The following is a 21,911-nucleotide window of genomic DNA, read 5'->3' as shown; positions in this document are numbered from 1 at the left end:
AACAATATGCCATGCTTGACAAAATTTCATCTTGAGATACCAGTAATGTTTATGGTTTGTTTTGTCTTTTATATATTCTCATTACAGTGAGAGAGTATGTTTTTGGAAATTGATCCATAATATAGGATATGTTATATTTTCAGCAATAAAACATTACCCAAGGAAGAGAGCAGAGAGAACTCTAGATCTTTACCACAATGTAAATTTCCCTTTGCTAGCTAAAAAAACCAGTAGTTTTCTAAAGCAAAACCCTTAGAGGAAATCATACATAGAGCTGGGTTGGATTCCAGGATGGTGCAGAATAGGATTGTAGTCCATCTGTTGTTAACCTCCTGTCACCAGAGGCAAAACATTGTTTTCTCTCTTTAATGGCTCTCTCAGGGAGGGAGGGGGTCAAAAATAATATGCGAGATATATTTTATATCAAAGAGCCTTATAGAGAACATTTTGTGAATGAGCTCAGCTGTAGAAAATTAGTCTCCTAAATGTCCTAGAAAAATGTGGATGTGTATATAAGATTGCTCAGGGAACAGCTTTCCAAAAGGAATGGTATTTTAGGCACTTGACTCTAAAAGATGATAAGGTTAACCTACAAAATGTCCTGTCCCAGCACCACATTCCATCTTGGGTACAACTATAATGTACCTCCCCAGTTTCCTTCTGCTGTCTTCACCACTCCCCTGAAGTGTCATAAACTTGCACCGAATGTCAAGTTTACATGTTTTTATAATGCACTCATCACTATGGTATCTGAGCACCTTCCTGTGATCTCTTAAACAGTTGCTGTGTCCTTCAAGAGGTACCTTCAGGAAGAAAAGCTCTCTGTCATTCAAGGCCTGCTTCTCCTTCTGTCATTATGTAGAGATTAGTTTCCACTGGTCCACCATTTTCTTGATGGAGTTTTGAGGAAAGGTTGAAGGTATGTTGCCACAAGACCAGACGGTAAAAGGGGCTTTTGTGCTGCTATGATTTACTAGCTGTCTGTGTTAGTGTTACCTGTACACAAGCTTTTAATGTTGTGGGGTTGTCACTGTAAATCTAATTAATCATTGAGCCATCTATATCTTTGCATATGAGTGTTTCAAAATCTAAATGAATAAATATTGCTGTGAGCTTTAGTCCAACTCAGTATTTCAAAGCTGTCAAGATGTCTTCCAGTTATAATTAGGGATAAATCTAATTGTAAAGGAAAAGGGGATTTTCAGTGCTGGGATTGTATTACAAGTTAATTGATGATAGGCACAAGCCTAAATGAGCCTGATAAAATGATTTATTTACATCAACTCTGGTGCATTTAGCAATTCATTATGATTTTGTAGACACAGATGTCACTAGGACTTCATGCCTTTGTGGTTCTCTCTAAGGCAAAATCAGAAAACTGCCAGCAATCCAAGGGCCCCATCCTGCAAGGTCCTGAGCAGGCTATGTTCTCGTTGAGTCAGATGGAGTGCTGCTGATCAGCAGCCCCTTTGCTGTTACTCATCCCCATAAAGTTGAATGTAATTAGATTTACTGTTAGCCTAACAATAAGGCCTTTAATTTCTGTATAATTAGCCTGATTAAGTGTAGAGCTGCTCATAAAAAGGGGGGGGTTCCCCTGTGAAAAATTGCAACTTTTCATCAAAAACCTGCAAATCAAATATTTTCAACCCAAACTGAAAGTTTCCATCAGGAAAATCAAAACTGCCACAATGTTTAGTTACAGGGCAGTGTCTGCCTATGCTGCCACAGTGCTTCATGGGTAGGGTGACCAGATAGCAAGTGTGAAAAATTGGGGCAGGGGGTAATAGGTGCCTATATAAGACAAAGCCCTGAAAATTGGGTCTGTCTCTATAAAATCAGGACATCTGGTCACCCTACTCATGGGAATCATAGTTTGGGTGCCCTATCCCCCATTCTCCCATATGGGCCAGGCCTGCCTGGCTGGACTACACCTTCCAAATCAAAATTTTCCACTGAAAACCCAGTTTAGCTCCCATTTAGCCAAAAATCCACTTTTCCATTGAAAGACAGTTTTGATAGAAAAAATTCAGCTGTTTCTATTAAAGTGAATTTGATGCTCATGTAAGCAGAGTCAGGATGAGCGCTACCCTGACATCTGGTGGTGAATTGTAGAGAATGTGAAAAAAATTTTAAGAATTTGCATTGGCATGCACCCCCCCCCCCCACTTAGCATAACCCCACAGCAGCTTGGAATGGGACTGCTTTGTGACAGAAAGGACTCAACCTCAGTTGCGTGGTACTTGCTAAACATGGGACATGGGTTCCAAAACCCCATGAATGGAGAGAGGTTGGGGACTGGTGTGTGTACCTGATGGTATGGGCCCCTTTTGAGGGCCTGGAACACCAATTGCACATCCTCCTCTCTCCAATGTTAAAGAGTAGAGCTAGTTTTTAATTCTATTAGAAGTCTATCTAGAAACTGCTGAGCTGAATTCATGTTGGGCCAATAGTGCACCAGCACCAGGGCTCCCCTACTAAGAGCTGAAATCACTGAAAGAGCTGAATTGAGATCATGGAGTGCTGTGTTAACTAGTGGAGGAGCCTGATGACCTACTGTTAAGCTGCTAGCAGAGCAGAGCAGTTTGCAGCGTGTTGGAGCAGCCCATGGAACAGTGAGCGAAGTGAAGCGGTTTGCAGGGACAGCTGGAGGAGCAGCACAGCTGGTGTGGTGGAGCTGGTCGTGGTGAAGGCTGCAGCAAAACTCCATGCAGAGGCGGAGCAGTTGGCCCTGGCCCACGTAAGGTGCCCCTTAACACCCTGTGTGGACTTCCCCCCGCTTTCCACCCAGGCTAGGGAGGTTAAAACTCTGCAGATAAACTCTCAAATTCTGGGGTGGCACTGACCAGAGACTTTTGGATTGTTGGACTTTGGGGTGATTGGACTTAAAACCCTAAGGGGAAAAGGACATTGTCAAACGTACCTGGGTGTGGGTTTTTTTGTTTCTTTATGGTTTGTGTTATAATCCTGTTTGTGGTGTTTCTCCAGTGGGATGCCACATTGTTTCCTTCCTTTATTAAAAAGATTTTTGCTACACTCAGACTCCGTGCTTGCGAGAGGGGAAGTATTGCCTCCTAGAGGCGCCCAGGGGGGTGTGGTATGTAAGTGTCCCAGGTCACTGGGTGGGGGCTCAAGCCGGTTATGCATGGTGTTATTAAAACAGAACCCCTGGATACTGAACCTGGCCTTTGTTGCTGCCAATTCAGAGGGGCAGAAGGGTTACACTCAGAAAAGGGTCTGGATTGACAGCCTTGAAGAATGATGTCCTCTAATCACAGAAGAGACATTGCAGTGGCAGCAGCAGTGCCAGCTTCCTCCCACTTCCCCACCAATGTGCTTCAGCCCTGGCCTGAACGAACCACTTCTGCTCCATTGCCTGTATTATCCTTGCCCTTTATGCACGGACTGTCAGCCGGGGTGCCAATTAGCCCCATCCAAAGTTAGTATTTTTGGTAACATCTCCTAATTCTTAATCCTACTGCATTCTTTTGAATTTTCTCCATCCTCCTTCTTAAGAGTTAAAGACAAGAGAGGTTGGTCTGCATTCCTGTCTTCCGGTTGTTAAAGGGGGCATGGTTCAGGATGATTTTACTGCTGTTGCTCTCCTTAGGGCTACGGGAGATGAGTTTGGAAACTAATTATTCCAGGGAGAAGAGGCCCAGTTCTTTCAGACATAGATGTGGTGGGAAAGCCCTTCATAGAGTGCAGGAATAGTATATCTGGGTTATGCAATATATGTCACTGTGTCACTTGGAGGTCGGTGCAGATCAACTCAAAGCAGATCTGCAGTACAGAGAAGCATGTGAAATGGGAGCTAGTGTGCCCGGGTCTTGTTCCTAAATGGAGGAGACAGACAAAAGATTGGACCCATGGTCATGCAAGTTGCTTCTCAGACTTTAAAAAAAGTAGCTGTCTCCATTTTGTCCAGCAGAAAGTTCATAGTTTTAATTTTGTTTACACATTGACATTCTTCATTTCATGTTTAAGGCTGGGATTTCAAAGGAAGTTCAGCATCCAATTTACACTGAAAGTCTTTTGCCTTTGGACATCTAACTATCTTAGTCTCCATTGAAAATCCCGGCCTAAATCAGTACCACAGCCTGATGGACACTGCTTTATGCTGACTGCCATCCAGCCCCTCCCAGCCTGCTCTTGTCACATATCTCTCTCCTCCACAAGGCAGACAACACAACAGTTCAGAAATGCCAGTCTTCATCGCAAACTTTTTAATGTTGAAATACAGCCAGTGCTTTAAACACAGAAAGATGGACTAACTGCCAATCCCTCCAGTCCCTACAAAGTCCACCTGGTTTGACTCAGTCACTGTGAATTCCTACAGATTGGTGGGAAAGATGGAGATTAAGTTTAAGTCAGGGATAGTTTGATATCAATTAATGTCAGAGTTAGACTCTAACAGAAAAAGGTTAGTGAAGGACAGACACTTATCAGACATCTTTCCACTGAGACTTCAGTATGTCCATGCTGCCTTTTCTAATCCAACCTGATTTAACAAAGACAAGGTTAAGAGGCGATCATATCTTGTAAGTGCCTACCTGGGAAATAGAAAAATTGAAAATAGGCTCTTCAGTCTAGCAGGCAAAGGTGTAACAAGATCCAACAGCTGAAAGTTGAGGCTAAACAAATTCAGGCTGGAAATAAGGCACAATTTTTTAATGCAGAGTAATCATTGGAACAATTTATCATGGGATATAGTGGAAATTCCATCACTGGCAATCTTTAAATCAACATTGGATCTTTTCCTAAAAGAGAGGTTCTAGTTCAAACAGGGATTATTTGGGAGAGTTCTATGGCCTGTGTTATACAGCAGGTCAGACTAGATGATCACAGTGAATATGATCTATGGCTGAGGTCTCCCAACACTAGACTTCAGAGAGGCGCTGTTTCTAGCTGAGACCTTTCTTGGTTCTCTCTCTTCAGCTTGATCCAGAAAGGAGGTGTAAAACTGGACTTCATGCTCAGTAATATGACCTGGGTGAGAGGATAGGGAAAATGGACAGGAATCAAGTATTATACCAGCGGTCGGCAACCTCTGGCACATGGCTCTCCAGGGTAAGGACCCTAGCAGGCCAGGCCAGTTTGTTTACTTGCTGTGTTGGCAGGTTCGGCCGATTGCAGCTCTCACTGCCCACGGTTCGCCTTCCTAGGCCAATGGGGGTGGTGGGAAGCCGCAGCCAGCACATCCCTTGGCCGCACTGCTTCCCGAAGCCCCCACTGGCCTGGGATGGTGAACCGCGGTCAGTAGGAGCTGCAATTGGCCGAAACTGCTGACACAGCAAGTAAACAAACTGTCCTGACCCGCTAGGGTGCTTGCTCTGGCAAGCTGTGTGCCAGAGGTTGCCAACCCCTGTATTATACACACACACATACATGCACAAGTGCTATATCTTTGATGGGCAGTGATGTTGCATACCAATACATTCACCAGAGAGGGGAGCCTGCGCTGGAAAAAATCAAGCTGCTCATAAAAACTAGCTGAACAAGTGATACAGCAGCATCACTTCATGCAGCATGTTGTGTTAAAACTGAAGGGATGAGAAGTGCTCCTTGCCGTGCATGAGCTATGAAGTCTAAAGATAATATTTCTAACTACAATTAGAGCTTCAGAACCTTTTGCTGGCAGCTGCTGTCTCATGGATATCTGACATTGTCCCTGATGCGGTCAGTAGTGAGAGAAGAAATGATATTTGAGACTTGTGCATCTGTGGTGCTAGCTTAACCATGAGAAGAAAATTTCTGCTGCTTGACTCCATTTTTGACCTCTCTAATTAAATGGACCATAATCTCCTCCCTGTAACTTGAATGGAATTTAATAAGTTGATTTTGTCCTTACAAAGTCCTAAGTAGTTTGGGACCCAGCTACCTCAGAGACTACCTTTCTGTGTGGATATCACTGTTGTTGGGGTCAGCACAGGCAGTTGAGCTAACAGTCAGTGTGGGTTTGGAGAGGGTGTGGCTGGTAGGGCAATCTCCATGAAAGGTCTTCAGCTCAAATTCATTGTCTATCAAAGCCAAAATTTGTTGACCTTCAGGGCATGTCACAAAGATCCATTTGATTTTTGTTGGTCTTTGGTAAGAGTGTGGGATGAAGGATGGGAGGTTGGATGAAGAGAGTGGCTATCAGACACCTTGATGAAAGGAGATGACATAGTATCTTTATATATTATCCTCTGATCTTATGCATTCAACATTTCTGTAAATAACACCTGGAGCTAGGGATAGGCACTCTGCTAATGAATGAATAACATCAAACCTACAATGTTTTGCTGCTTGTTGTCACAGTGGTTTCTGCTGAGGAAGGCAGAGCTCATCAGCCAAAGGCTTCCTGAACTCTGCCTACAAATTATTCCAGGCTCCATTTTGTGTGTCCAGTGTATTATATGCCATCATAAACTTCTCATCCTAATTCCCTCAAACCCCAGGTTTACCCTCCAGATTCCAATTTCTATAAATTGCTGATGAACATGGCAATACCAGCTGGAACTTACCAAGCAAATTCTGGCGCTGGAGATTGAGCATGTACTGATGGGACAACATTTCCCTTAGAGGTTTGCTGTCATAAACTCTCATGATGCTGTAGAGGTAGCATTTCTGGCCTCGCTTCAGGTCCTGTAAGAGCAAGGTAGCACATGTCAATTTAAGTGTTAGGACTAAATTTACATCTGATTCTAAACTGCTTTCAAACTGTAATGAGAGGATTCAAGTCCTCTATTCTACTGCAGGGGGATTTTATTAAATAAAGCAGAAATTAAACCTGAGGAAGAAACCTTTACAGACAAGTTTTAATTGCAACTTCTTTAACTATTTATCTACACTCAGAAACTAGGCTACAAGAATGGATAGCACCCTCTAAGATGTCACCTTTGCTCCTAAAGGGACATTTTTGTTTCATTTAACTAAAAGAGTTAAGTAAGACCCCAGGGCTGTGAGTGAAATACAAAGAAAGCTAAACTAGGCCTGCTATCAGTCTGTTACCTTCAGTAAGTAGGTATCCTGAGCAGATGGAGGAACTCGAATGCATGAAACTTTTGGAGAACGACGGGGACCAGGATTCCTCTTCCAATTTTCACTCATCCTTATCCAGCCTCTCAAAAGACAGGTTCACAAAACATGAGACAAAAACAAACTTTATATCAATAATTATTCATGATCTTTCAAATATCCAGTACAACTCCTTGGAGGGGAGACAAAACCAGAACTAAATTATCAGACCCACATGGACTGGAAAGAAGCATAACGAAGAACTAGATCATCGTGCCCACCTGGAATGAACTCTGGGTCCAGCCCTGTGGAAGAGAAGAACCAAAACCAGAGTTCTGTCTGTCTTTTTCTTGTGCAAATACTTTGCTCTCATAACTGTGAATTGTAAATTGTCACCTTTCAAACTGGACTTTGGAAACCACACAGACCTCACACTCCGTAATGCTTAAATGGAGACACTTTCCTATCCCTCTTCATCCATTGTAGAGTGCTGGTGCTAGGGATTAATTTAAGTATATAATTATTTACAGAGAGAATACATAGATAATCCCTGCCTCAAAGAATTTACAATTTCAAGTCTTGGCCACACTGGCGCTTTACAGTGCTGCAACTTTCTCGCTCAGACGTGTGAAAAAACACCCCGCCGAGCGCAGCAAGTTACAGCGCTGTAAAGCGCCAGTGTAAACAGTGCCCCAGCGTTGTGAGCGCGGCTCCCAGCACTGTAAGCTAATCCCCATGGGGAGGTGGAGTACCTGCAGCGCTAGGAGAGCTCTCTCCCAGTGCTGGGGCCGTGACCACACTAGTACTTAAAAGCGCTGCTGCTGGAGCGCTCCCGCAGCAGTGCTTTGAAGTTGCAAGTGTAGCCATACCCTAAGGATCAGATTCTGATATCCTTACTCACATTAGGTTGTGCTTTACCCCACAAAAAGTTCCAAGGAAGTCAATTGTGAGGAAGGTGCTATATAGCAGTAGTAAGCCTATTTAAATTGTAAATTGGATATGGTATGACATACTAGAAGGGGAAGTGATGCAGGGCAAGCTAATAAGGTTGCTTCCTTTATACTTTGGGTCACAGCACTATCAGCTTTTTAAATGTTATTATCCTACCTACATTAGAAGGGCAGCATGGGTGTAGGAGTCAATGTTGGAGAGGGGGTGGGAATAGGCGAGTTGTGAGGAGGAATATGAATGAAAGAGAGGTTACATGACATGCTGGATTTGGAAGGTATTTCTGGCATAGTGGAAGGCATAGCAATTAAATCTTTCCTGAAATCATAAGCTATTTAAAGCAAGGTGATCCCACCCCACCTCTGCCCATGGTGAAATCAAAGATCCCATGGCACTTTTCCAATATGCATATAAAGGATAATCCAGGTCAACATTTCCCCTGCTCTCTCTTTTAGAACTGCTTCTAACATCTACTGCTATGTGTGCTGCTGCTTAATGCACAACACTTGCTGCATTGTCTACACTTAGTGAGTTGCTAGCATTTAGTTTACAATGTTGTGCACTGAGTTACCTGGAATATGAAAGACGTCATATATAAAGCAAATTCTATTCAACTCTGACTCACCCCTGGAAATACAGCTTCACTTTCAGGAACTGTCACTTTCATTCTGTTGACAAATATCCTAGCAACATAGAGGGGGAGAGAGATCTCTGGGAAGTTGGCTAAGTGCCTTGAGCAACCTCTGACCATCAACCTGCTGATTTTTATGACTACACCTTTGCTGTGTAGTGATGGGTCTGACCGTTCTAATTCTCCCAGGGATCTGGATGTTCTCTGAACAGCTAAATGAAACATTTGCTCAGTCATCATTTTGTGGTTATAAAAACACTTATGCGCAGACAGCTGGGGTTGCTGGGAGAATGCCTTAATTTTGAAGAACAGCACTTCCAATAGAACAGTGACTCTTTCCACCATGCAGGTGTGCTGGGAAATGGAGCATGCCCATATTATGAGAAACAAACAGCAGATAGACAGCCCTATACAGGTAGAGAGAACAGAGAATAGACCCAGGTGAATCCTGCAAAAATGTTCGATAAATATACCTTCAAATTTATCAACAAATATGCTTCAACTATGTTAACAGAAGGAATTTTCAAATGCACCTAAGTGAGATAGAATCACAAGTCCTATTGACTTTCAATGGGACTTGTACTCCTAAGTTAATTGAAAGTCCCATCCAGCAACTTTCTCTATTTATTTTCAATGAATATTCTAGCAAATGAATGCACAGATAGGAATGTTCACAGAAACTGTGAATTTCCAGGGAATACTGCATGATATTCATGGAAAGCAAATTTTAAATGCATTCTCTGTAACTTCCTTCTCAGAATTATCTTCACCCAGGCAGGAAATGGAAGCATACAATGTGGCTTATGTGTCTGATCAAAATAACACATTTTTTTAATACACTCAATGAGCTGCTCACAGAGAATCTACAGGTTGAGAATTATCTGCAGAAAGTATTTGGTGAGTAATTTCAAGTAAGAATAAATTCAAGAAAATCATTATCAGATCACAGACGAGTCATGAACCAAGTAAGAAGAGGTCAGATCCATTCATTAAATGAATTGGTACCATTACAATGTACTTATCTAGTGGTAGTGGAGACACATTTTGCTATATAGTAAATGGCATGCAGTATGCTCTCAGAAACTGATTTTTATAAATATATTATGGTGAGAATGAGAAATGAGTAAGCTACTCAGAGCATTTATTTACCATCATTTTACGGGTTTAGTACATAATCATCCTTTAACACACTGCCCTTCACCACAAAACAAACACCAAACATCTTTTCCCATACCACATTACCTGGAAGGGCAGGAGAAACAGCCTAGTGATGAAGGATAGGACTCTGCAATTGTTGCTCACATTGTGAGTATCTCGCCTGATTAGATGCTTCTCAGTGTGAGTTAGGATAGCAGAGTCAGGCCCTCATATGCTGTTTGTAAGATAAAACAAAGGGAAATTTGCCACTGGGATACCCAGGAGCTATACAAAACCAGTCCCACAGTCCATCTTTAAGGAGGCACTAGGATCCAGCCCCTGAGGTCTCTCTAATGAATACACCCCAGCTAATTACTATACCTCTTTTTAACTTTAAAGCTTTAGGGAACAACTCTCCCGGAACCTGGTGGCAATGAAACTATATTTGTACAAAGAGAGGGGAAAAGGAGTCCGTTTCACCCCTTTAATAAATATTTGAGTTTTAAATGAATGCATGAACTCAAACATATGCTCCAATTACATAGCGTGATTCAGAGTATTTAATGGATGCAGGAAGTATTTACTGTACATGAGGGTGTTTGGACAAGGTTTAAGAAAAGGGCATGGCACGAGGAAGTTTGTGTCTGTTAATTTAATCCTGCCATGAGTGCAGGGGACTGGATTTGATGACCTCTTGAGGCCCTTTCAGTCCTATGATTCTATGATTCTATGTTTAATGGAGCTTGAATGGGTTCTCAGCTCTGACCTGTTCCATTGCTTCATCAACAGACCTGAGCCTTGTCCTGAAGGGAATGTCTTCATCTGATGGGTTAAGAAATATAGTTTCCACATTGTCTCAATTCTAGGCTCCTGTCCTGCAAAACACACACACACAGACACCTCTCTCTCTCTCTCTGCACCTCTACCTCATCCTCCCTTAGACAAAGTATTCTACAATGATGGGCACAAATATTATAGATATTACTGTTGTATTTGTAACCAGAACTGTAGCCTATTTTTATAAGGGTCATCCTGAAATGACCACCCTACTTCCTCCCACATCGTGAAGGGAACTTATCTGTTTTCATATCATTTCTCAGTAGACACTTCAGATTAAGGTGTGTTTCTGAAAGGCTTCGCTAAGCAAGCCAAGGGTGCTTAAAATAGCACAGATGTTAGAACTGGACCCCACCCATCTTTGTTTAAGGGAGGGAGAGAGACTATATAAAAAAGATTTCAAGCTAAATATTGGAGCTGGCCTCATTTACCAAAGGCCTCATCCTTGCCAAAGTTGGCATCATAAATATCTCAAGGACAGAGTTTGTATCTCACACCGAAGTGAAAAGGAGGAAGAAAAAACAGAGAGAATCGGCAATTTGGTATTTATCAATCTCTTTTTTTGCTATGCCTCCTTCTGCATGTCTCTAGTTCTCTGTCTCTCTCAGTCTATTTATTATATTATTTATCTTTCTATCTATTCATATGTACTTTACATATATACACACACACCAACAGTTATCTTTCTTATGCATGTATCAGCTTCCTCTTTATACATTTCTTACTTTTTCTCTTAGTCACTGGGTGGGGTGGCGTGAACATGGTGTTTTCAAGACACTGCACCTGATTCTAATCTCCACTATACTTGTGTAAATCCAGAGTAACTCCAATGGATTAAATGGAAATACTCTGAGATTTGACCCCAATGTAATGAAGATCAGCATCTAGCCAAGTCACACTAGGGTTGAGTTTGGCCTGCTGTGTATCAGAGTTAGCCATGTGATTCACATTAATGTAAATTAGAGTCCATGGAGAAATCCTTATTCATCATGCTGACAAAGTTTCTTTCCCTGGGCTGTTCCATCTTTCTTTCTTTAGTATCCAGTTACTCCATTTTACCCCTCTCCTGCCATTATTATTTTAGCTCTGCAGTTATTTTCTTGCTATTCAGTCCATCATTAGTTCAGCATGTCACTGAGACTAGAATATAAAAGTGTCATCTAGGAAGCTCCAGCGTGACTGCACAGCAACTTGTCGCTGAGCTGCCTCTGAAGGGTGCTATTGCTGTTCGTTCATTCACTCCTGTCTACCCTCTTTCGAGCTGGGGGTACAGACTTACAAAGGAAGATTAAAAGAACGAAAAAATGTACAGTTTGTTTAAATAAATCGTGGGGTGGAGTGGAAGAGGAGGATATAATTGTCTCTGTGTATCTGAAGTGTGTGAACACCGCAGAAGGAGTCTTATTTTGAACAGAGGGTTATAACTAGGAAGAATGAAAGAGAATTAGGAAGGAGAATATTTAGGCTGAACCACAGCGCAAAATTTCTGACACTGGTATCTTTTAGAATCCCAAAGGGAAGTGGTGGAAGCCTCATTCCTGAAGACATTAAAACTTAACTGGACAAAAGAATATGAAACACAGTCTGGGAACAAGCCTACAAAGAGAAGTGTTTAGTCTAGATGAGATTAGGGGTAATACTTTCCATGGGAGTTAGGCACATAACCTGTTTAGGTGTTTTTGAAAACCCCAAGTAGGTGTCTTTTGCATCATTAGGTGCCTAAATACCTTTGAAAATCTGGCCCTAGATCACTACTGAAAATGGCACTTAGGTTCCCAAGTCACCTAGGTATTTCTGAATATTTTACACAACATAATGAGTCATGTTGATGATAAAACCATCTACCATCTATGGAGTATGATGTAAAGATGACATTTCTCTCCTCTGTTATACTGACATCAGTGGAGATGCTCTTTCATTTCTTACTTTGACCAGCAGTCAGGTGCCTGGATAAACAATTTCTACCTGATATTTACACATTGCAGGCAACAGAGTCTCAAGGTCTCATAGCAATGAAGTCCCTTCCATTTTTGTTCCTGCTGCTAGGTGTACTGGTTCTCCCAGGCTTGGAAGGTGAGTATAATGCATCTAGAATGTCTGTCTGATGCTGCAAAAAAAGAAACGTAGCCTCACCATTTGCTTCTTGTTGTTAGCAGCACAGAATTATTTTTAAGTTAATAGAGCAAAAGTCCGAGGCTTTGGGTTTTTTTAACGTAGAATGAATCTGGTGTATTGTTTAATATTCTGCAATGCAGTGATAATGAGCAAAGGTTGGGGCCTGGTCTAGTGTGATGTGCCCTTGTGCAAGCCTTCTACATGGAAAGAGCTGCAAAAGGTCCTCAGTAATTCAAAATGATCCCTGCCCTGCCCTCAACCCAGAAGTACAGCTCTTCGTGGTATGACTGAGGCAGGCACAAAATGAAAATGAGCTGCTTTAAGACTAACAGGCATAGGAGATGCTGGGGGAGAGAGAGACTGAGCGTGTGTGTGTGTCCATTGTGCTATTGACGTGCCCTTGCATTAGAGGTTGTGTGGGCTTGTGTAACCCGCATACCTTCTGGGTGTGGCGTTCTGTCCCATCTAGTGGCACCAAGACCACTGAGAGAAAGAGTTACATGAATTTGCTCTACAGCTTTAGCTAACAGCCAGTTGGCCTTGAGCTCATGCAGTAGAGACTCATGCACTAAGCTCCAAAAGTCCCTGGTTCGATTCTGCCCACCAGGGTCTGTTGGTGTTATACCTGCACCACCCTAAGGAGTGCTCCAGGAGGGATCTCTCATGGAAGACCAGAGAGTGTGCCTGTACTGCCTCTGAAGTTGGTGCAGCATGCTCTGCTCCTAGCCATCTCTGCTGATTGTAAGGTGGGGTTGAAGGAAGGGTGCAGCACCATAATTCACCCATCTCTCTCCCCTTTGGGATGGCTTGAGTCCCCAGATACTAAAAATGACCCAGAATGTGCAGTATCTTGGCAGGGAGCTCCAAGGGGAGAGTGGGGGGATGAAAATGTTCATTGCACCTTCATCCCCATATTGTTGCTGGGCTAGTGCCAGGCACATCTAGCTCTAGAGGGGAAAATGGGGCTTCCACAAGATGACATTTGAATGGATACAAGCAGATTCTAAGGAGGTAGAGGAAATTACCATATGTGCTTTTGGGAGATAAATCAATGATATTTGGAAGTTGACTCCAACTGTGCTGATTGTTTACTAAGAAGGATGTCGGAAAGAAATTGACTGCAATAACTCTCACAAAATTAATCTTAATTCTGGCCTGACAGACCTGTATTGTTCTGGTATTCCTCCTTCTCTCCCAAAGGTGTTGATACACCTCAGCCCTAGGCTGCAATTCATGTTGCTAGTTCTATCCTGGGTCCTCCCTGACAAAGCTTTGCTAATACACATGCTCCTGATCTGCAGAGCTGACTGCTGTGTGAGTCTGGGGGACCGAAAAATACCCGCCAATGCCTTTCAGTTCTGACCTGCTGCACCCCCTACAGTCTCTCCAAGGGGCACAGCCAGAGAGGAATCAGCAAGCTGCGATGCATTGCACCAACCACTGACATGGTTTTGTGAAGTAGAGAAGTGGATCCATTGTATCTCGCAATGAGAGCAGCAAACTAAGATTGTTTATGACCTCATCAGAACTTGATTCCTAAGATGAGTGCACTTCCTTTGCTGAATTTTCATTGTCCCACTGAATATCTAGTACAGTGTTTGCTCTTAATTATATTCAGTAAATCAACCTTGTTTCACTTTTCGTAGACTCTCCCTAGGAACTGTTATAACTCAGTTTAACTAGATTTAAAGAGACATCCAAGGTGAGAGGGAGACATATGGTCCAGAGAGATATGTGAACTTTTGTTCTTCCCGTACCTCTTTCTGGGAGTCGGTTTTGTATTTCTTATAGGTGACAAGAACCCAGATGTCAAACGTCGTTATGTCCGGTTCTTGTCCAACATGCGTAAGGACAGTCGGTCTTCACCTAAGAACATTCAAGTCCCAGCTCAAGCTGACTCCTCCTTTGTAGAATCAAAATTGTTCTGCCAAGGTCCCTGCCGGGATGGATGGTTCAGTAACATGGGCCAGTGTTACAAGTTTGTCCAGGAGCAAAATACATGGGCCGGTGCTGAGGTACCAGGTTCTTCAAAATGAGAATTTTCTCTCTCTCTCTCCCCTTGTTCTAACTTCTTTTACTTTTTTTGTTCCTTTTCTCCTTCCTTTCTGATTTTCCTGAAATGTGTCAATCATGGAAGAAGGTACTTGATACACATTTCAGGGCTGAACATGTGGATGAGCTACCAGCATGAAGCTTAGCAATGTGAGATGCTTGAGTAGCTATGAACCAACTCCTACTCAGCTCTCAGAACTTTTGAAAACTGAACATAGCTCTCATTTAATACCATCTCTCTCCGGTGGTCAGAATTCACTGCTTTTCAACATTGGCATTTTTCCATCTAAACTCGGGAACAAGCCAGAGAATTTCTAATTCCTTGTTAAAATCCTAACACCAAGCTGGAGGGAAGGTTAGGGTGATTTTCCTGTTTGTGAGGCAGTCGGCTCCACCCTCACTCTGAATGTGCTAACTCATACCTAGGATGCTTAACTTTTATCTCTCTGCCTCATAAAAACACTTAGAATCATAGAATCATAGAATATCAGGGTTGGAAGGGACCTCAGGAGGTCATCTAGTCCAACCCTCTGCTCAAAGCAGGACCAACTGCCAACTAAATCATCCCAGCCAGGGCTTTGTCAAGACTGACCTTAAAAACCTCTAACAAAGGAGATTCCGCCACCTCCCTAGGTAACACATTCCAGTGCTTCACCACTCTCTGAGTGAAATTTTTTTTCCTAATATCCAACCTAAACCTCCCCCACTGCAACTTGAGACCATTACTCCTTGTTCTGTCATCTGCCACCCCTGAGAACAGTCTAGATAATCCTCTTTGGAACCCCCTTTCAGGTTGTTGAAAGCAGCTATCAAATCCCCCCTCATTCTTCTTTTCTGCAGACTAAACAATCCCAGTTCCCTCAGCCTCTCCTCATAAGTCATGTGCTCCAGTCTCCTAATAATTTTTGTTGCCCTCTGCTGGACTCTTTCCAATTTTTCCACATCTTCCTTGTAGTGTGGGGCCCAAAACTGGACACATGAGGCCTCACCAATGTCGAATAGAGGGGAATGATCACATCCCTCGATCTGCTGACAATGCCCCTACTTATACAGCCCAAAATGCCATTAGCACTCTTGGCAACAAGGGCACACTGTTGACTCATATTCAGCTTCTCGTCCACTGTAACACCTAGGTCCTTTTCTGCAGAACTGCTTCCTAGCCATTCGGTCCCTAGTCTTAACAATGAATGGGATTGTTCCATCCTAAGTGCAGGACTCTGCACTTGTCCTTGTTGAACCTCATCAGGTTTCTTTTGGCCCAGTCCTCTAATTTGTCTAAGTCCCTCTGTATCCTATCCCCACCATCGAGCATATCTGCCACTCCTCCAACTTTAGTGTCATCTGCAAACTTGCTGAAAGTGCAGTCCACACCATCCTCCAGATCATTAATGAAGTTATTGAACAAAACTGGCCCCAGAACCGACCCTTGGGGCACTCCACTTGAAACAGGCTGCCAACTAGACATGGAGCCATTGATCACTACCCGTTGAGCCCGACAATCTAGCCAGCTTTCTATCCACCTTATAGTCCAATCATCCAGCCCATACTTCTTTAACTTGCTGGCAAGAATACTATGGAAGACTGTTGTGATAAACAGATACCTAGTCCCAGATTTGGACCTTAGCGTCCAAAATATGGGGGTTAACATGAAAACCTCCAAGCTTAGTTACCAGCTTGGACCTGGTAAAGCTGCCATCACTCAAAAAATTAGAGTGTTTTGGGGCACTTTGGTTCCCCCAAAAACCTTCCCTGGGGACCCCAAGACCCAAATCCCTTGAGTCTCACAACAAAGGGAAATAAACCTTTTCCCTTCCCCTCTCCAGGTGTTCCTGGAGAGACACACAGAAGCAAGCTTCGTGAATTTAAACAGAGGGATTCCACCCTCCCCGTTCCCAGCCTTGGAAAACAGAAGTACCGAGAGCTAATCTTTTTTTCCCCCTCACCCAGAGGGAATGCAAAGTCAGGCTAGTAAATTTAACACACACAGATTTCCCCCTGATTTCTTCCTCCCACCAATTTCCTGGTGAGCACAGACTCAATTCCCTGGAGTTCCCCACTAAAGAAAAACTCCAACAGGTCTTAAAAAGAAAGCTTTATGTAAAAAGAAAGAAAAATACATAAAAATGGTCTCTCTGTATCAAGGTGACAAATACAGGATCAATTGCTTAAAAGAAATATGAATAAACAGCCGTATTCGAAAAGAATACAATTCAAAACACTCCAGCAACTACACACATGTAAAATACAAAAAAAAAATATATAAATTACTGTCTGATCTTTTGTACTTACAACTGGGAAACAGAAGATTAGAAAGCAAGAGACAGAAATCCTCCCATAGCTGAGAGAGAGACAGGCATAAGACAAAGAACTCAGACACAAACTTTTCTCCACCCAGACCTGAAAAAGTCTGGTTTCCTGATTGGTCCTTTGGTCAGGTGTTTCAGGTTACTTCTTTCCAGGTGTAAGAGACATTAACCCTTAGCTATCTGTTTATGACAACTGTATCAAAAGCTTTGCCAAAATCAAGGAATAACACATTCACTGCTTTCCCTTCATGCACAGACCCAGTTATCTCCTCTTAGAAGGCAATTGGGTAAGTCAGGCATGACTTTCCCTTGGTGAATCCATGCTGACTGTTCCTGATCACTTTCCTCTCCTCTAAGTGCTTCAGAATTGATTCCTTGAGGACCTGCTCCATGATTTTTCCAGGGATTGAGGTGAGACTGACTGGCCTGTAGTTCCTCGGATCCTCCTTCTTCCCTTTTTTTAAAGATGGGCATTACAGTAGCTTTATTCCAGTCATCCGGGACCTCCCCCATTCGCCATGAGTTTTCAAAGATAATGGCCAATGGCTCTGCAATCACATCCGCCAACTCCTTTAGCACCCTTGGATGAAATACATCCGGATCCATGGACTTGTGCTCATCCAGTTTTTCTAAATAGTCCTGAACCACTTCTTTCTCCAAAGAGGTCTGGTCACCCTCTTCCCATACTGTGCTGCCCAGTGCAGCAGTCTGGGAGCTAAAGAGTTCTGAAGAGCAAATTCCTTTTGCCTTGTCTATGTTTCTCTAAATCTTAGAGGTTTGCTAAAAGATATACTGACTTCGCTTCACTCCCTGTTCTAATGATACCAGATGAGGCCAGTGCTACATTGATGTACCGATATATATTTGTCAAAATATGCAAATTTTCAAAATGCAGACACCTCCCTCAAATGCACTCAGTGTAACCGTTTGCTAAATGGTGCTGCCTCCTTCCTTGGTTATGGCTATGCGACTGTGTTCAGTTTAAATGGCAAAACAAATGCCTTAATTGTCAAGGAGAACTGGCAAAGGGCTCCTTAGGGCCAAAGCAAACTGCCTTCATTTCAGGCTGCAGACAAAGGGGCCTCCTGCCTTAGGGGAAAATGAAACCATCTTCTTACCTCAGGATAGAGGCAAAAATCACACAATCTCACTCAGCAGAAGATAGTTACGAGAAATCTCTACCCCATCTTGATTGGTGGATGGCTGGGGAACACAGGAAGAAAAACTATTTCTTAAACACTTTTGTCCTTTCAATTTTCTCCTTCTTCCTCTTCTGTCTCTACTTTTCTCCCTTTCTGCCCTCTCTCCATTCCACACTTAATGTTCTTGATTTCCCCTTTATCATTATTTCTTCCTCTTACACCTCTCTGCTCTGGCCTACACCTTGCCAGGGCTGCCCAGAGGTTTCAGGGGGCCTGGAGCAGGGCCGGGTCTTTGGCGGCAATTCAGCAGCAGGTCCCTCTCGGAGGGAAGGATTGGCCGCTGAATTGCCGCCAAAGAATGAAGCGGCAGCGGTAGAGCAGCCTAAGCGCTGCCAATTGTGGCACCCCCCCCACCGCTTGCAGCGCTTGTACTCACCGGGCAGCGCTCTGAGGGTTTGGCAGCACTTCCACGGTGGGTCCTTCACTCACTCCAAGTCTTCTGCTGCACTGAAGGATCTGCTGCCTAAGACCTGGAGCGGCTCGCAGGGCTCCTGTGGGGCCCAGGGCCTGGGACAAATTGTCTCACTTGCCCCCCGCCCCCCCGGGTGGCCCTGCGCCTTGCTCTATTTGTATGTCTTTCTCTGCTCCCTTTATATAACTTTATCTCTTATGTCCTATTCCCCCCCTTTCTATTTCATTCTTCACTGCCCTTCTCTCTTCACTCTCTCTTATATTCTTACCTCCCTTTCCCTCTTCACGCCCATTCCCAAACTTTTCCCACTTTTCTCTCTCCCCTTTCTGTTTCACAGACTCTCCCCTCACTCTCTTTCCCACTCTATGTCCCCGGGTCTAATATGCTTTTATCATGCAGAGTGTTTGCCAGAGGATAGCAGGGGGCGGTCACCTCACCAGCATCTCCAATGCAGCTCAGAATGATTTCCTTGTGAACCTCGCCAGCTATGCAGACAAAAGGACAACCCAGTTCTGGACAGGAGGAAGTCACCAAAAGGTAAGTGTACCCAGAAAAGTCATGAAAATAATAACCAGCTAGGAGAGGTTCACAGAAGGATTGCAAAAATTTTCCGTAGAAAACTTATTGGTTTGCAGTGATTTTCAACTTAACATTTTTAGCTTTGAACCCTCGCTCAAAAGTTGGTTTTCGATTGCGGAAAAACCAAAATATTTTCAGTTGCTATAAACAATTTGTTTTCAGATTTGATTTTCTAACAAAAAAATTCTTCAGAACCCCATCCTCCCCCCACCACACACACATACACATACATTCCAGCCAGCTCTAGTCCAGAATTGCAGGATGACCTGGGTCCAAGCTTCGCTGGGTAAACTGGCTTGTGGATAATGGGTTCTAGATTTAATTTCTGCCTAGCAGAATGTGAGCTCAGTAGAGATGAGTTAATATTTATCAAAAGCTTCTGTGAATATATTTTTTCAGATATTTTGTAATGAATTCACTTGGACTGTCTTCTCAGCAATATTCTAGGAAATGAGTTTACTGATAGGAGCTTTTGTTGATACAATGAATTTACAACTAGTATTGTAGAATATTCAAAGAAAGTGAACCTCATATTTGTAATCATTACTCTTTGAACTAGAAACTTGATTCTATAAGTTATATGCGTGCAATCAGGGACCAGAAACGTACCATGTGTTCTCAGTGTCCATTCCAAACATCTCAAAAATCGAACACCAAATACCTACAATGAACTCCTCATAAGTGAGTTATAGATTGATGCTGAATAACAAATAGATTCAGGAAACTGCAATCTATTTGAGGATAATTCACAAAGGCAAGAAGAGGTGAAGTGACTACAATACATTATTCAGAATGAATTATTCATGCAGCTCTATAGGCCAATGTGTGACTGTAGGCAATAAGGGTACACACACATTTCTGCAGAAGCCCCCTCACACTCCTTCACTCATTTTCAATCCCAGAAGAGTATTAGAATACCTCTCCTCTCTGCAGTTCTCATTAAACTTCTCTATTAATTTTCTGCAGGGTTCTTCTCTGACCTGGACTGATGGATCACGGACAAATTTCATCCAGAGGCCTCTGAGCTCGATTTTCAATGCCATTGGTGGATTACTTAACAGTATCTTCAAAGTACGAATCTGCCTGACTCTAAATTTAAGAGGTAAAGAAAACAGGGATTGATTTCTGACTTACACTTTCATACTAGGTAGAGTGTCTGAAGGTAAGGAACAATTGTTTTCTTTAGATTAACAGAGTATGAGGCTAAAAGGTACTACTGTAATCATCAGGCCATAGGACTTCCCTGAGTTACCAGTAATTCCTGTTTGAACAACAGAATATCTTTTAGAAAAATATCCAATTTTGATTTAAACATTTCTAATGACAGAAAATCCATCACGACCCGGGTAAACTGTTCCAATGGTTAATACCCTCACTAATAAAAATGTGTGTCTCATTTCCAGTCTGAATTTGTCTAGCTTCAACTTCCAGCCACTGGATCTCATTAAATCCTTGTCTGGTAGACTGAAAAGCCCATTATCAAATTTTTGTTCACCATGTAGGTACTTATAAATTATGATCAAGTCTCCCCTTAACCTTCTCTTTGTTAGTCTCAGGGAGATCACTCTAGGTTATCACTCTAAGGCATGTTTTCCAGTCCTTTAATCATTCTTGTGGCTCTTCTCTGAACCCTCTTCATTTTATCAGCATCCTTCTTGACGTGTGGCTATCAGAACTGAACATATTATCCCAGTGATTCTTTCTGTTTCAAGACAGTTTCCTTGTCATCAGGGTCAGAACTTCTCCCCAAAACACACACACACGCACGCACGCACGCACGCACGCACACACACACACACACATAGAGCTCCACTATTATAACTCAACCCTGTTCTGTGAACCATTTTCTCCTGGGGCGAAACAGGAAGGTAGTCTCCATTTTATTTAATCATGAGCTTTCTTCAGCCTTTCCCAACAAATGTACCCCAACCACCCCATGATCGGACCAATATTTCCTGAATTAGTTGGAGAAAATGTCACCTTTTGGTTAGTGCAATTTATATATTTTGTAAACACAAATTGAAAGGAGAATCAGTTTTCCAGGGACTGAGCTGAGCCCAAAGGAGCTCATGTCAGAAGTTAAAAAACTCATTTATAAATTGTTCTGTTACTTTTCCTTTTCATCTTCATTTGTCTTTGTTTCCAGTCCAGGGTATATGGGATGGCTGTGACTGCAACAAGAAGTTATCATTCATCTGCAGTTACAAACCCAATTTGACTCCTCCTTAGCCTGCAACAGGAAGTTGATGCTGCTGATGAAATCTGACCACTTTTACTGCACTCGGAATGTCGTTCAGCCACAATTAATGCGTGATTCTTTCATATGGTAAAAATCAAGATGTCAGTTTAAAAAGATCAGTGGAAGAAATTAAAAAGTGACTCACTTGTAGACTGCATTTAGAACACTGGAAAAAGGGTGCTATACAAACAATTTCTGATTTGATCTGAATGCTTGATGAAATCAGTGCGCTATTGGGCTTTTCCATGGGGGTTTCAAGAATATTCATGAGAGCTCTTTAATTATTAAATAATTACAAATCATTACAACATTACTCATTTCACCATTTAATCACACCACTTCAGACATTTTAAATCCTGGAAATTCTCCTTTCTTAATGTCAGATAAATCCAAGAAAAGTCTGATGAATGTTTTCCATTTTTAAGTAGTTCAATGGCTAGTTCATTGAACTGTA

General features: G+C 42.6%; 2 protein-coding genes across 2 annotated transcripts; one reads left to right on the top strand and one right to left on the bottom strand.

The window, feature by feature from the left end:
- Window positions 1-4,681: 4,681 nt before the first annotated feature.
- On the bottom strand, window positions 4,682-8,624 carry FAM216B (family with sequence similarity 216 member B). Its single transcript, XM_050951983.1, is given in 6 exon segments — window positions 4,682-4,989; window positions 6,507-6,627; window positions 6,994-7,103; window positions 7,281-7,345; window positions 7,347-7,495; window positions 8,573-8,624. Coding segments are annotated over 5 exon segments (453 nt in total). The 5' UTR covers window positions 7,373-7,495; window positions 8,573-8,624; the 3' UTR covers window positions 4,682-4,858.
- A 3,940-nt stretch (window positions 8,625-12,564) lies between these two features.
- Window positions 12,565-21,447, top strand: LOC127043698 (snaclec bitiscetin subunit beta-like). Its single transcript, XM_050937769.1, has 5 exons — window positions 12,565-12,625; window positions 14,459-14,682; window positions 19,039-19,176; window positions 20,185-20,320; window positions 21,365-21,447. The coding sequence occupies exons 1-5, from the start codon at window positions 12,565-12,567 to the stop codon at window positions 21,445-21,447; spliced, it is 642 nt and encodes a 213-aa protein (XP_050793726.1).
- Window positions 21,448-21,911: the final 464 nt, after the last annotated feature.

The sequence above is a fragment of the Gopherus flavomarginatus genome, chromosome 1, assembly GCF_025201925.1.
Source record: "Gopherus flavomarginatus isolate rGopFla2 chromosome 1, rGopFla2.mat.asm, whole genome shotgun sequence".
Taxonomy (NCBI): domain Eukaryota; kingdom Metazoa; phylum Chordata; order Testudines; family Testudinidae; genus Gopherus; species Gopherus flavomarginatus.
This window is presented reverse-complemented; position numbering and strand designations above follow the sequence as displayed.

What these genes read in the sequence shown, in the direction of transcription:
- LOC127043698 (XM_050937769.1), top strand. Translation starts at nt 12,565, where the DNA reads ATGAAGTCCCTTCCATTTTTGTTCCTGCTGCTAGGTGTACTGGTTCTC. An exon ending in ATACATGGGCCGGTGCTGAG is followed by an intron (nt 14,683 to 19,038) that starts GTACCAGGTTCT and finishes TTTATCATGCAG; the next exon opens with AGTGTTTGCCAGAGGATAGC. An exon ending in CAGGAGGAAGTCACCAAAAG is followed by an intron (nt 19,177 to 20,184) that starts GTAAGTGTACCC and finishes AATTTTCTGCAG; the next exon opens with GGTTCTTCTCTGACCTGGAC.